Source organism: Trichechus manatus, unplaced genomic scaffold, assembly GCF_000243295.1.
Source record: "Trichechus manatus latirostris isolate Lorelei unplaced genomic scaffold, TriManLat1.0 scaffold00075, whole genome shotgun sequence".
In the NCBI taxonomy this organism is placed as follows: Eukaryota; Metazoa; Chordata; class Mammalia; order Sirenia; family Trichechidae; genus Trichechus; species Trichechus manatus.
This window is the reverse complement of record NW_004444011.1, coordinates 6,829,261-6,843,847: the sequence shown is the minus strand read 5'-3', so window position 1 is coordinate 6,843,847 and position 14,587 is coordinate 6,829,261. Positions and strand designations below refer to the sequence as shown.

Here is a 14,587-nt window from a genome sequence, read left to right as displayed (position 1 = left end):
CTGTTAAACAGAGGGTCAGCAGTTCGAATTCACCAGCTGCTCCTTGGAAACCCTATGGGGCAGTTCTGCTCTGTCCTATAGGGTCGCTATGAGTCAGAATCAACTCGACGGCTGCGGGTTTACACGCACACACAGGGGTGTGTGTGTGTGTGTGCGTGTGTGTGTGTGTGTATTCCCCCAAGGTTTCTGTAAGCTGTACATCAAAGCAGAGGATTAAGTGATTTTTTAAAGTGTGTAAACGATGCAATGAAAATAGTCACCATCATAATGAAGTCAAATATTAGAATGACCAACATACAGTTCAACACAGAAAATTAATGCCATAATTAGTAGTGTTATCCTTAAAAGTGAAACTTAACTCTTTGGTGAAACTCTAAAACTGACTAAGGGGAGCTTGATTATTTAGGAGAGTTTTCTTTCACTCATTTCACTAGAAAAGTGAGGTAGCCATAATAGGGACTGGAGGTTAGAGAGGGTGAAAAGATAAATGAGAAAATGGATCTTATAAATCGTTTTATCTCTTTTAATTAAGTGTAACCGTATGCTGTTTTTAGCTTTATATCCTTGGACAAAGTTTCACATTAACATTTTCAGTGTGCATTTTTCTTTTCTTTGTAAAGTCTGTTTTAATCACTTTCAGGTTAATTCCAGGCTGAATTAAGCAAAAATCTCATTTCTTCTTATTCATTATGTTTGTAGGTTTAGGGGTTGGCATTAGGGAGGTAGCTGCGGGAAGTGGTGGTGAAGAGAAATTTATAGCCAGAGGGAAAATTCCACTTAACATGTGACTCAACTGAAGAACAAAGAAATCATACTTGCAAGTAATCTAGGATTCAGTCCAATTAAAATCTTTACTGTTTATCCCCTTTCCATGTTTCAGTAAGATGGGTCTCTCATAAATACGATCATCCAGTTAGACTCAAATGCTGCATGCTGAGACAACTACATCTGTGTTTCTGTCTAACAGTAAATGCTTTCTGCCTTCAAGCAGAAGCTTATTTAGCCTGGCTTATCTAGTGCTGCTGTAGCAACCATCAGTCTCCAGGCAACTGAGGCAGGTTGACCTCTCAGTTGAACTGAGTGCAGAACTACTTCAATTTAGCTGCCTGAGACAACAGTAATGGTGTTGAATGTGAGAAATGTGAAATTTTCTAGGCAATGTGCAAGGAAAGGACACAAAAATATTTAGATGAACTGAGTGTTTAGATAGGATTCTTAAAATTGATATGAACTTAGTAATAAGTAAATCTTCATTTCAGAAAGGCAAAGTTTATTTCTGGTATAACTTTTCACATTTGTTTGTTTTTCTAGACCTTGTTTGTTTTCAAACCATGCAATTCATTGTGCTTAGATAGTCACACCCTAGCCCTTTTAGGGTTTCTTTATAGGTAGTTTAAAATGAAGAGAGCAATGCCATTTAAGATAAATGGGTAAATTAAAATTATCAATATTTAAATATAATTCTAGAAGTCTTTTCATAGTTATATAGCATCGCTATGAATCAGAATGGACAGCAACGTGTTTGGTTTATTTTTTTCATAGTTATTAAGAAAACCGTCACACTAATGAATACTTTAAAAATATTACTCAGAGAATAAGAATGTTAAATTTCAGTAATGTTTTGTTACCCTCATTCTTGCCTTCCCCCAAAAAGCTTAATGAAAATAGTAATTTTTTAGTGGCTGGCCTAGTGCCAGCAGGATAAAAATCTAGGCATCATTCTTGATCTTTCTGGCCTTGGTTTTAAGTAAGATAGACAGGCCTCTTGTTTGCCTTATTTGCTATCTTAAGAATTGTTCCCTGGAAAGTGTTCAGAGAGGTAAGATAGAAAATAGCTAATAGAAATTGATAACTGAGAATTGCTTGATTTGTGCTTTTAATGGAGAAAAAAAAAGGAGATACTTGTAAAATTGTAGGGGAGCAGAATCTGATGCTTAGCAGCCTAAATTTGAGAAGTCAAATAAGAATGTCAAACCTTTTAAAAACCTGTTCGATAGCCCAGTTATATATCCTTCAGTGTTAAATCCTTTTGTTACATTTGATATACTTGTTTTTAGAGTAATTATTCTTTCACAGATATTTGATTTATAGGAAACCTATTTTATTACATATTAGTAGATTGGTAATATAGTTACAATTATAGTTCCATAGCATTATTGGAAGATAGAGCTACTGTCCATGTGATTTTTAATGATGTGCTCTGCCCTTGTTGTACCATGCGTAGAGGTATAGATTAGTTTCTGTAGGTGTGCCATTAATTTTTCGTTTTGCTTTTCAAATCCCCCTGTGCTTCCCAGTTCTACATTCATTCTGCTCTGTCTTAGGGAGGATACAAGTGCTTTCATTTGAAGAATGATTTCTTTAACTGAAGAATTTAAGACTGAGTGTAATGAAAAGTAATTACATTCTATTATATCCTGCATTTTGGGTTTTTCTTTCGACTGCAGTCTTCATGTAGATAATAATAGTTACTTGTCTACTCAGTGTTACTGTTATAAGAAAGGATATGGTTTTAAGAATCATTTAAATAAAGGAACTTCCAGTATTTATTTATGTGATATTTAGTAAATGCAGCTATGCCAATATTGTTAAAAGTACAATTTAGTGATCATGTTTTGCAGATTTCTGTGAAACTTTTACTTCAATCAGCTTTGAATATTTTGCTTTCTGTGAGGATACCTTTGGAGAATGTGTGTGTGTGTGTGTGTGTTGGGGGTGTATTTTCTTAGATGTAGTTGTTCATGTATTTTCAGATGATATCCAGTAATGACATTTGCATTCTGTTTGAGAAAATGGTTTAGTTTCCTAGGCTCAACCTGATTTTGGAGGATATCCGTGTTTATACTTGATCGGTCCAAGTGAAAGCTTCATCGATTTTAAATAATTTCTTAAGGACTTATAATTTTAAGGAAGTTAACATTTTGAGCAAAATAAATTTTTATAAGTGATTTGTAATGTCACATTATTGTATGGTGACAAGGTAAATTAACAGCACAAGGTCACATTTCTAGTAAGTATTAGAAATAAGTTTGGAATCAAGGCAATCTGACTCCTGGGCCAGCTCTCTAGTTCACTAATCATTACCATTATAATGAACCTCCCAGTTATGTTCCTCTTCTGTTAAGAGGTATTTTTTTAAAAAACAGTTAGGAATTTTACTATGTCCATTTGTATGACAGTGCAAAGTAGCAGAAATTTGAGTCAGAAGACCTGGGTTCCAGGAGCTTTGCTACTCACTAATAGTGTCGCTGTGAGTTGGAATTGACTCAGCGGCAATGGGTTTAATGTGACCTTGGGCAGGTCTTTCATTTTTGTGAGTCTCACTTTTTTCATGTGTAAAATGGGGATATTTTAAATACCTGTCTTACCTAATACTGGTAGGTTATGAAGTTCAAATGAGATTATACACTTTATAGACCATAAAGTAATGGATATTACACTGATGGCTCCAATTATTATAGGACATTATTAATTTCAACTGTTACAGAAAAGTTTGATTACCTGTGAGGAAAGAAATTGTACAGAAGCACTTCCTGTACTACAAATAGTATTAAAATTTTCATTTAAATTACCTAAGTCCATACTAATGAATATATATTAGGTTTAGCCATTTTAGGTTCAGTTGTGGACTAAGGTCTTTTCCAGTTCTAAAATTCTTTAGTAGCTCCTTAGTCCTAGGGACTTAAATTTTTTTTTAAAAGTAAGAAATATATTGATTAGATATTAACTGATTAAGAACCTACTTAGAATTGTTTGGTTGTTATACACAGTCCTGTCGTCCAGTCATGAGTGTTCATTGATGGTTTAACTACTCTTTAATCCTTCCCACTACTTTATAGAAACTCAATTGTGGCACATTTCAGCATTAGCCTATACAATGGTTTTGAATACGTTCAGCTCCTAACAATTAGGGAGCGGTTTGGGGCATTGAATAATGTGGAATGATGCAGTTGAACTTGACAGCTTCAATAGTCAGCCTACTCATGGGACCTGAAAGTTGTTCACACATGGTTTCATCTCTCATCACATGCTGAGTATTAAAGCCTTACTGGTGGTAGCTGACGCAGAAATGGAGTCTGTTACCAGAATATGTTTCATAGTGTAAAGTTTGAATCTGGCTAGAGAATGGATGAAACTTTCTGTTGTTCTCCAGTCCCTGCCTAATGTTCATTCATATTTTTCCTGGAAACTTTTCTAGGCACACAAATCATGTTTGCAAATTTAAAATGTATATAAATTGTCATTAAAGACATTATATTTACAGTATTGATATATTATTATAGAATGTATCGATTAAAATATTATTGCATGAGACATTTATGCCATCTAATTTTTTCATCTTTGAAATATAGCTACAGTTATTTCTAATGAATTAATGGAAAATAGAAACCATAATGGCTTATGAAAATAAGAAATAACAGCTAAAATCTGAATGCTTACCATGTGCCAGACACTCTTCTAAGCCCTTTACATACATAAAGAGAGCTCTTTAATTCTCAACAATATTCCTATGAAATAGATGCTATTATTATCCCCATTTTACAGATGGAAATTGAGGACAGAGAGGTTTAGTAACTTGTCAAAGGTGATGAAGGTTGGTTTGTGGCAGATTGTTATTGTTAGGTGCCATTGAGTCAGTTCCAACTCATAGCGACCATGTGTACAACAGAACAAAGCACTGCCTGGTCCTGCGCCATCCTTACAGTCATTGTTATACTTGAGCCCGTTGTTCAGCCACTGTGTCAGTCCATCTTGTTGAGGGTCTTCCTCTTTTTTTGTGGTAGATATGATGATAATATAAAGTTTTTTCTTCTACAAGTTTATGTGAATTAGGATTTTTTTTTTAAAGTAAAAATTTAGTGAGTCTGACAAGATTTTGGAAGAATGTATTTTTAAATCGTGTCAGGATTAGAAAGCTTGAAGAAGCTATACATTTTAGAGCGTTTTTACTGTGATGTTTATTGACAGTAATTATGCATTTAAAAAAAATGCTTGCTATAACCTGTTCCTATATGATTGAAGTATGAAGTTTCACTTTCACCTTTAGATAATGTGTTGCTAAAATAATTCCCACAGGTGAGATTTTCATAGGTACTATTCTTTGAAAACTTTTTATTCTTTACACTTTGTTATTCAGCCTTTATCAACATTTAGAGAGAATCTGCCAAAACAACAGCCACTTTTAAGTCTTATATTCAGATAACTGAGTAGTTATACTTAGCCTGACTTTTTCCTCTGTGCAACTAACTTTAGAATGAGCCAAGTGCCTAGGAATTTAGTAGAGTTACTGTACAGCTAGAGCTCATTTAAAACATTTCTGGTTATTAGCAGACATTTGAAGTAGATGAACTACAGTGGGAAATTTCAAGCTGAAATATAGTTTTAATATTGTTAATATCTTAATATATTATGTCAGTGTACTTAGAAAATGCTAAATTTCTTTTGTTTTGAATTTGAATAGTGCCTTTGTAGAGACTTGAGTATCTTTCTACATGTTTAACATATTGATCTATTCTAAATTTGCCAATGGGTATTCTTTGTCTCAGACACTTGAACATACTATGTTTAAAAGTGACTTAGATTTACCTCAGTGATTATTGAATTTATTTTTACTCTTGGTCTTTGGGTCCATCTTGTAGAATAATTATACTTCTCTTAATGAGGCTTTTACTAGAGTGTTAGAATAAGTGTAATATAACATCTTGCATGTGTGGAAGTGGTTCCTTTCAGTTATTCATATTGAGGGAGGAACCTCTCTAAGATATCAGATACTGAAAATTAAAGCAGAAGTTTCTTTTGATAATATGAACCTGTAATTTTAGAGAATAATTTATTTTGATCTAACATTTATTTTTACATTCCGAGTAAATGACTTCAGTGGGACACTGATACAGTCAAACAACCAGTTTGTTTTGTAATCATACTCTTTTTTGTTCTAACTTCTAACTTTAAAATAATTTTAGATGTATAGAAAAGTTGCAAAGAGAGTACAGAGAATCCATGTATATTGTGGATACCCTACACTCAGCTTCCCCCAACGTTAACAGCGCTAATCATATTCTTATAATACCAATAGATCCAAGGAGAATAGCTGTCCACAACAGCTATTCTCCTTATCTGGGCAAGATAAAATTGAAATGTCATAAAGTAGGGACTGCTCTCCAAAAAGAATTGCTGATCTTTATACCAAAAGCAGACTTATGATACATTAGTAATTGGCTTTCGAATTTGCACTTTAAAAAAATGCATGTCGAAAGTATGCTATAGAGTAGTACGTTTATATTAATGTTTATTTTATTATTTGTTCCAGATTTCTTTATATAAAAGCTTTCGGTGCCTTTTATGCTTCATAATTATTGTTTCTTTGGATTAACATGGACTTACTTCTGTCCCCCTGAATCTTAGTGCTTTCAGTTATTAATGACACCAAAGATTTTTTGAGTCTACAAAATGCCAGACAATTATGTGTATGCTGATCTCAGTAAGTTGTCTCTTTCGCCAGCTCTCCACTTACCCGTCTTCTTTACTACTCAGTTATGGAATCTTTTCATGAAATTGTGGGAGTTTCCTAGCCCTGAAATGCTAACAGAAAGCAAGCGTTCTCAGCACTAACCACTGCAAACATTCTTTCAGCAGTATTGATTAAGCAGTCACAGAGATTGTACAGTCTTTGATAATTCATGTTACCCACTTAAAATGACATTAATGACTTGACTTTTCTAGCAAAAATTAATTTAGAGTAGTTTAGATGCTCTAACACACACAACCTATTAGGATTAGTAACTTCTTTCTAAAGAGGAGTATATTTCTGATAAGAATTGGATCTTCCTTTTTTTTTTTAATTTTTTTATTGTGCTTTAGATGAAGGTTTACAGAACAAATAGTTTCTCATTAAACAGTCAGTACACATACCGTTTTATGACATTGGTTAACAACCCCACGACATGTCAGCAGTCTCCCTTCTCGACCTTGGAGGACCTTTTTTTTGGTGAAAATATACATAGCCAAAAGTTACACCATTTCAAAAGTTTCTACATGTACAATCCAGTGACATTGATTACATTCTTCCAGTTGTGCTGCTATTCTCACTGTCGTTTTCCAAATTATTTCATCACCGTTATCTTCAACTCACTGCCCCCTAGGCTTCCCATCAAACCTTTTGAGTTGCTGTTGTCAGTTTGGTCTCACATAGATAATTCTTTTTTTTTTTTTGTACCTTAGATGAAGGTTTACAGAACAAATAGTTTCTTATTAAACAGTACACATATTGCCCTATGACAGTGGTTAACAACTCCACGACATGTCAACACTGTCCTTTCTTAACCTTGGGTTCCCTATCACCAGCTTTCCTGTCCCCTCCTGCCTTGTAGTGCTTGTCCTGGACTGCTGTGCCTCATTAGTCCCATTTTGTTTTATGTCAAGTCCCCAGCTGAACTGTGAACCTCGGGAGTGACTTCACCACTGAGCTAAAAGGGTGTCTGGGGGCCATACTCTCAGGGTTTCTCCAGTCTCAGGCCAGTAAATCTGGTCTTTTTGTGTGTGTGAGAATTTTGTTCTACCTCCTTCTTCAGCTCTGTCCAGAACCCTCTGTTGTGATCCCAGTCAGAGCAGTCAGTGGTGGTAGCCAGGCACCATCTAGCTGTACTGGACTCAGTCTGGTGGAGGCCTTGGTAGCTGTTGTACATTAGTCCTTTGGACTAATCTTTTCCTTGTATCCTGTTCTCTTCATTCTCCCTTGCTCCCAAAAGGGTGAGACCAGTGGAGTATAAGAATTGGATCTTGTGGTTCTTATCAAGAGACTAAGGCAGTTCATAAACTGATAATTGGAACTAAAAAAGTGCTGTAAGTGGTATAGTACTAGTTATAATTCAGGCAGTATATAACATAGATGACCACGTGACAAAGAGTCAAAGGCTAGAATGTCTCCTTTCTATGCAGATGCCAGGGCTTGTAGATTGTGCATGTTCTTTGAGGAACCTCCTCACACTCTGTAGTAGGCTTTCACTCTTCCTTATATTTTCTGTCTCCTCCCTTGCTGTCAGCAGAATGTCTCAATATTACTTTCTCTTTCTAACTAATTTTCCACTTCTAATCTGTTATATGCTGAATTGCTGTGTCTAGAATAAGAGTAAATTGGCTCTGAGAAAGACATTCTTAAGTATTAGGTATCTGAGACTTTAAAACATGTGACTGGTATTATCTGATTTTTTATTTGTTTGAATTTTCCTTGTTCTAAGTTATTTTATAAGTAGTTAAGATTTCCAAGTAGTTGACTTCTGGAGAGGTAAAATGTCTTACTATATTTTGGTTTATCGATTCTGTGTTTTATTTTTCCTGTACTGTCAAGTAGATGTTAAGTGTCTAATATGATCTTAGGTAAAAATTAAGATTTCCCTCTTACTGAGGGCTAATTGACTATTAAACAGGACTTTATGGTGTAAACTTACTGACTTAGTGTACATATCTTTAATAATAGGACAAATGAAACCCAGAGATTAACAGATTGAATTTAGGCATTAAAGTGTAAGTTATAAAATATACCCTTTGAAACAATGGAAGGCAAGGGCAGGATTCTGTATCACTGAGACTATTTCTGTGAATCATAGAAGTCAATTTTGAATACTTAATAAATTGGCTAAATGCCAAAATGTAATGTCAGGATATGAATCTTTCCAGAAACACAGTTTATTCTCTGTAATATTTTGCTTGTTATAACTACTATGTCGTCTTAGTCTCTTGTGTGCAGTTATACATGTCAGAATGTCCTACGTTTTGCTCTGCTGTTACTCAACTTCTTTATATTAGAAGTGCTTGAGTCCTTCGAAGTTATTTCCAAGAATCTTGCTCTGAAATAGTTATGCAATGATTTCATTTTTTAAAAGCTTAAGTTTGATTTCACTCATGAAGACTAATAAATCTACGTTAAAAATTGCAGTTCTGTTAAATCTGAGAAGTATTTCAGGCCACTAATAGCCTTCTGTGAGTAACAGAATTTTGTGCACAAGAGATGTGCTTAGAAAATGCCACATTTTAAGGTTGCAATATTCTTGGAAAGTCAGAGAAAGTATGCACATCAGAGAAGGCATTTTTATTACATTGGATTATGCAAGACTTTGGCCAGCCTCCTTAGCTTCATCTGTTTAAGGGTTCATTTTCGCTTGTTTGGCACAAGTCCCAGTAGAGGCCTTCAGAATTGTGGTTAGCAACATGAATGAATTACAAACTTTGGAGGAGCTGTTCAGTTAGTAGAGCTGGCTTCCTGCCAAAAAGACAGTGCCTTATATGGGGTCAGGGCAAAGCTGTGATTCGTTGAGCCCTGCATTGTATAGAAAACATACTTGTGATGCCTGTTTGCTTTCTTTTAAAATAAAAACAAAACAAAACAGAAAAAGCAGCAGGCTTACAAGTCTATCAAAATAGGAAGTAACAAAATAGTGTGCAAGTTTTACTAATGACAGAGTTAAGCGATGGAAATATGGCTCTGTGTAGTTAAAATACTAGAACTACAGGTCGGACCTTTTGACTTCCTTAGCCAGCCTGTAATGTAAGAGACTGAAGCATTTGTTAGACATCTGTTGTCTACCTGCCCTATTTTGTAAATGTTTTAATAAGATTAAATAATTAGTCCTGTGTTCACATGGTTACCATGTCACTGGGTTTTGGTTTTGACTAGATACTTTTAAATTAAAAGTAGGAATAATTAACTTTGTGGCAGTTATTTACTTTTTTTTTTTAACTTGGCGTTGTGTAATTTTTCTAATATTGAAATGTTGGAATGATAAAACAAGAATGAAATTAACATTTCAAAAAGTCAGGAAGTTTTGCTTTTAGTCTTACGTTGGGGAGAAGAGCTACTTACTAGGTCTGTTTGAAGCAAAAACAGTAAGTAATATTTTCAAATACAATTCATTTGTCTTTGTAATTCTTTCCATTTAGGCAAATACCCTATCTGGATCTTCTCTTGGTCAGGTGCCATCGCATATGTATGGCAGTAGGTTAAATCCAAATTCATCAATGGCAACTCTTATAGCTCAGTCTGAAAACAATCAAACAGGTAAGTTTTCAAGAATGATTAAAATCTAGAATTCTACTCCTCTCCCCTAATTTAATTTTTTTTTCCAGATTGGCTCATTTTATTTGAAAAGTCTAGGGGCGTGGTTAATATAGGATTTTATATATACATATCTTTTTTAATGCCCCCCCCCCAAAAAAAAAAGCCACAGTTGGAGGTAAATACTATGTTGTACTGCAAAATAGTGATGTGCTTTTTTCACTTTCTGAAATGTAAATGTTTTAGCAGAGCCATAAGCAGGCAGGAATGCAACAGTATCTCCTGTGACTTTTGTGATTGATGTGTTCATTTTTCAGGTCTGTGCAATGAAAGTAACATAACACTGGGCTTTTCTGTGACTAGCGTAAACCTTTATTTGCATCATTCATGAAACTACATTACACAAACTTGGTTAAAAAAAAATCCTGTTAGAGAATTTCTGCAGCATTTAGTAATCCTGTGAATTTTTACCAGTTGACATTTTGTAGCATTTGCCTTTTGCACTGTTTTAATAAGCCACTGGATTTGCTTTGTTTCATTCCATCCTTAAGGATTTGTTGACATGTTCAAGTAGTCATGCCTGTTTGGGGGAAGGGAATGAGTTTAGCAGTTTACCAAGAATGGATCAGTCATGTCTTTACCCTTCTAGGGTCAGAGGTGACCTGACTGAGAATGAGGGAAGGACAACCTTGAAAGAGGCCAGATAGGGTGATTTTAATAAGAACTAAGTATAGGGAAAATACAAGTTACTTTTCAAGCAAGGATATTCAGTATTATCTAAGGAATATTTGAAGAAATTTTAAAATATATATTCCTTTTAATTACAGAATTCTGTATTCCAACCTGTCCATTTGGAAATTTAGTGTTGTATGTAATTGTACTCTTGGTGTGAGGATCCGTGTAATATATATAATTTTAGCCTTGGTGCAAAATATGTAATTTCAGTCTTGGTGTGTGGCGCTATGTAATACATTATGTATTTTATGACTTATCTTGGGATGCAAAGTATTAAAAAATACAAAGTATCAGGATTTGCTGTGATAAGCATACAGATTAGCTGTCCACAGCTGTGATTCATTACTTTAACTGTAGAAATTAAAAGTGGCTGAGGGGAGGGTACTGCAAATGTAAACCACGCTTTTGTGCTGTAAAATTGAAAGGAATGAAAGAACAGAACATAATCCATGGTCTCCTTCACCCACAAAAAAACGTGTAGGGACAACGCCTTACATGCCACAGTTCAGCAATTCTAAACTGGCAACATACTACGTCTTCTACTTCTGTAGTAACTGCAAAGATAGTGGTAAAGGTTTAATGTGGGTTTTAGGAAAAATCAGGGCAAGAGCTTAAAACCTCTTATCTAGTGAGAGTCACTTTATCAGCTATGAAATATTTACACTGCAGATCAAGATCTTGGAGACAATAGCCGCAGCCTTGTTGGCAGGGGAAGCTCACCCAGAGGAAGTCTCTCACCAAGGTAAGCATTATTTACACTGCAAAGTATAGGCAAAGGAAACATTCTGAGATTTGGAAACTTCTTTATCTCTTATCAGTAAAGTGTACATTTGTGAGCTCTAAAAGCATTCTATGGATAAGAAGAATGTCTAGACAATTAAGAAAAATGATTCTAAATTAATTTGAATATTAATTTAAACACACTGTTAGATTTGTAAGTTAAAGGAATACTTTTAGATTTCCAGTCCATTTGAACTCTTGTTTTTTTTGTTTGTATACATAGCTGTTGGTACTATTAGTGCATTGATTCTGGTAATTATTTTTCATCATTAGATAGTCTTAATATCTCTTAAAGCTACAGAATCAGGCTTTCAACTTTAGGTTCTAGTTTTAGCTCTTTTGTGGGCAAAACACTTAACCTTTTTAGTTGCTGGTTCCTAAATTAGTAAATGCAGCTCTTGTGGTAGATCTCCAAAATCTCTTTACAGTTTTAAATTGTTGGAATCAGAGAATAGCAAAGGTATGACATTGTTTTGTGAAATGATCCTAGATAGTATGTGAAAGAATTCAGGTACCATTCATTAATATGTACACTGTGAGATTATGGAACTGTGTATTCCTGTCAGTAGCATACTTTTAACCAGAGTTATACAAAAGAGTTGAATTTCTCTGAGCATGACTGAGATGCTCAAGTCTTCTGTTCTCAGTGGGCAGAATGATGGTGACTGGGAAATAACCGTGTCAGTTTATAGAAGAGAATGGAACTTCAGGTGATGGCTGTTTTTTTATTACCTTTATTCCACTTTTCAACTTCTACAGCGTCTTCCAGTTTGTTTTCTCTCTGTCCTCTAATTTTATAAACTCTGCCTTAAGCATGGCATTAGACTAGGTAAAAGGAGCCCTGGTGGTGCAATTATTAAGTGCTCAGCTGCTAACCAAAAAGTCGGCAGTTCAAACCTACCAGCTCCTTCATGGGAGAAAGATGTGGCAATCTGCTTCCATAAAGATTACAGCCTAGGAAACCTATGGGGCAGTTCTGCTGTGTCCTGTAGGGTCGCTATGAGTTGGAATTGACTCAATGGCACACAGCAAGGGCAACAACAAAGACTAGGTAAGTATGGAGAGAAGAAGGAGGAAAAGGCCTGTTCTAGGGTCTTTTTTTTCAAGTATGGGAAGAATTAAGAATTTTATGTGGTGACAAACAATGAATATCAGTGTTGGCTGTGCTGCTTATATATTTGAGGAGTATCTCTTAAGGAACACCTTACTTATAGAGGTTGGTCTCATAACCTCTTAGTTTTGCGACTTTCTAATGGAACATCTAGTAGTGCCGTTTTCCTATATAATCCCTGGGTAAACTAAAAGTAGTATTGTTTTCTTCTAATTGAACTCTGCAGAATATTGAATATTCCTTCTTTAGTGACATGGAATCTGAAGTATACAATGATAAAATCATCAGACTAGTCTGATTTTATGTTGCGATTACTTCTGTACTATTTTACTCTTTTCAAAGAAGAAAGTTGATTGATTTTGTTCACATGTTTAGTGAAGGAAGCATTTCTGTGCTTCCCTTTTAAACTTAAAACATACACACAAGGCTTCTCAGAAATTATTTAAGATCTTATTTTCTTAGTGTAGTTATTTTAATTAGCTAAATGGACTTAACACAGTGTTGTTGTTGTTGTTGTGTGCCATCAAGTCGATTACAACACATAGCAACCCTATAAGATAGAACTGCCTTATAGGCTTTCCTAGGCTGTAATCTTTAAGGAAGCAGATTGGCACATGTCTCCTGCGGAGTGGCTGGTTGGTTCGAACTGCTGACCTTTCGGTTAGCAGCCGAGCGCTTAACCATTGCACCACCAGGGCTTCTGTTTAACACAATAAATGGTACTAAATTATTTTTGGCATTCATTTCCAACTTTCTGATCACTTTTAAATCAGTTTGAAATGTAATAGCCTAAATGATTCTGGCATAGTGTGCTATTTAAGAGGGATGGCCAACTGTACGTAGTACATGATGTTTACATAGGGAATAAAAAGCCCGTTTGTTTAACTTCTTATTGAAAGAGATTTTTGTAGAGAAAGGCCTATTGAGGCAGTGGCAAGAACATGAGTAGTTGTCAGAAGACCCGAGCAGTAGCCCCAGCTCTGTTCTTTAGCTGCAGTGTCTTTGGACAAGTCCCTAAAGCTCCATCTTTGTGTCCTCATATGGAAATGGAGCCAGTAAACCAGGTCTTCACTTCTTATTAGGTTATTATGAAGATCATATGAGGTAATTATGTGGAAACACTGAAAACTATGAAGCCCTTTACTAACGTAATTATGGAGACTGAAGACCAGAAATGGCAAAATTTACTAATTTAAAACAAAAAATGGATGAGAGAACATTACATGTTCATCTTCATATAAGTAGTATTTGCTTTGGAAGGGTTGATTAAGTGATTGTCATTTGAAGTGGAGATCTAAAATATTTTAGAAATATTTGTATAAATTGTTGAAATAAAAATCGCTTTGGTCATAATGTTCTTTAACGCTGAAAATAAGTATTTTGTGAATTTATAACAAAAGGTTCTTTCCAAACTGTTAACAATTTCTTTTTACTTACATTTGATTGAGATTTTGTTGGTTGTAAATTAAAATGCCTTTCACATGGCTATAATTGTACAGTGTTATTCTGATATTTTAGATATTAAGGCAGAATGGTGGAACTCTTTTCTAAATATTTTAAAGTCTTTCTAACTCCATCCTTCTCCCCTTTTGTCTTAACAGAGCTCTACCATGTTCTTTTACAGCCTATTTCAGAGATTATTTACGGTGTGTTTTATGTTTTCTAGTTGTTTTTATTTGTCTCATATGGCCAGTTATCTCCTTGATTTTTCAGTTTGGGGAGGAAGAAGAATAATTTCTAAATTTTAGGGTAGATTGTGGTTTTATAAGTTTGGAACTTGATACTTCTAGCATAGGCAGCCTTGGGTTAGCAAACTTGTACAGGAAAAAGAGGTCAGTATGAGATAAGAAACTTTAATGCACCCCCTTTAAAAGGATTCCCTCCTCTTTTTAACTTGAGAATTAATGTTT

General features: G+C 34.9%; 1 protein-coding gene across 9 annotated transcripts in view; it reads left to right on the top strand.

Moving 5' to 3' along the window:
• MLLT10 (MLLT10 histone lysine methyltransferase DOT1L cofactor) overlaps window positions 1-14,587 on the top strand; it is a 332,811-nt gene that overhangs the window by 303,439 nt on the left and 14,785 nt on the right. For 7 of the 9 annotated variants that reach the window (XM_023735053.1, XM_023735051.1, XM_023735049.1 and 4 more), the window contains 3 exons: window positions 9,937-10,054; window positions 11,456-11,528; window positions 14,279-14,323. In XM_023735053.1, the coding sequence (XP_023590821.1) occupies window positions 9,937-10,054; window positions 11,456-11,528; window positions 14,279-14,323 (236 nt within the window). The remainder of the gene's footprint in view (window positions 1-9,936; window positions 10,055-11,455; window positions 11,529-14,278; window positions 14,324-14,587) is intronic. The other 2 variants (XM_023735052.1, XM_023735050.1) reach the window with 1 other exon arrangement.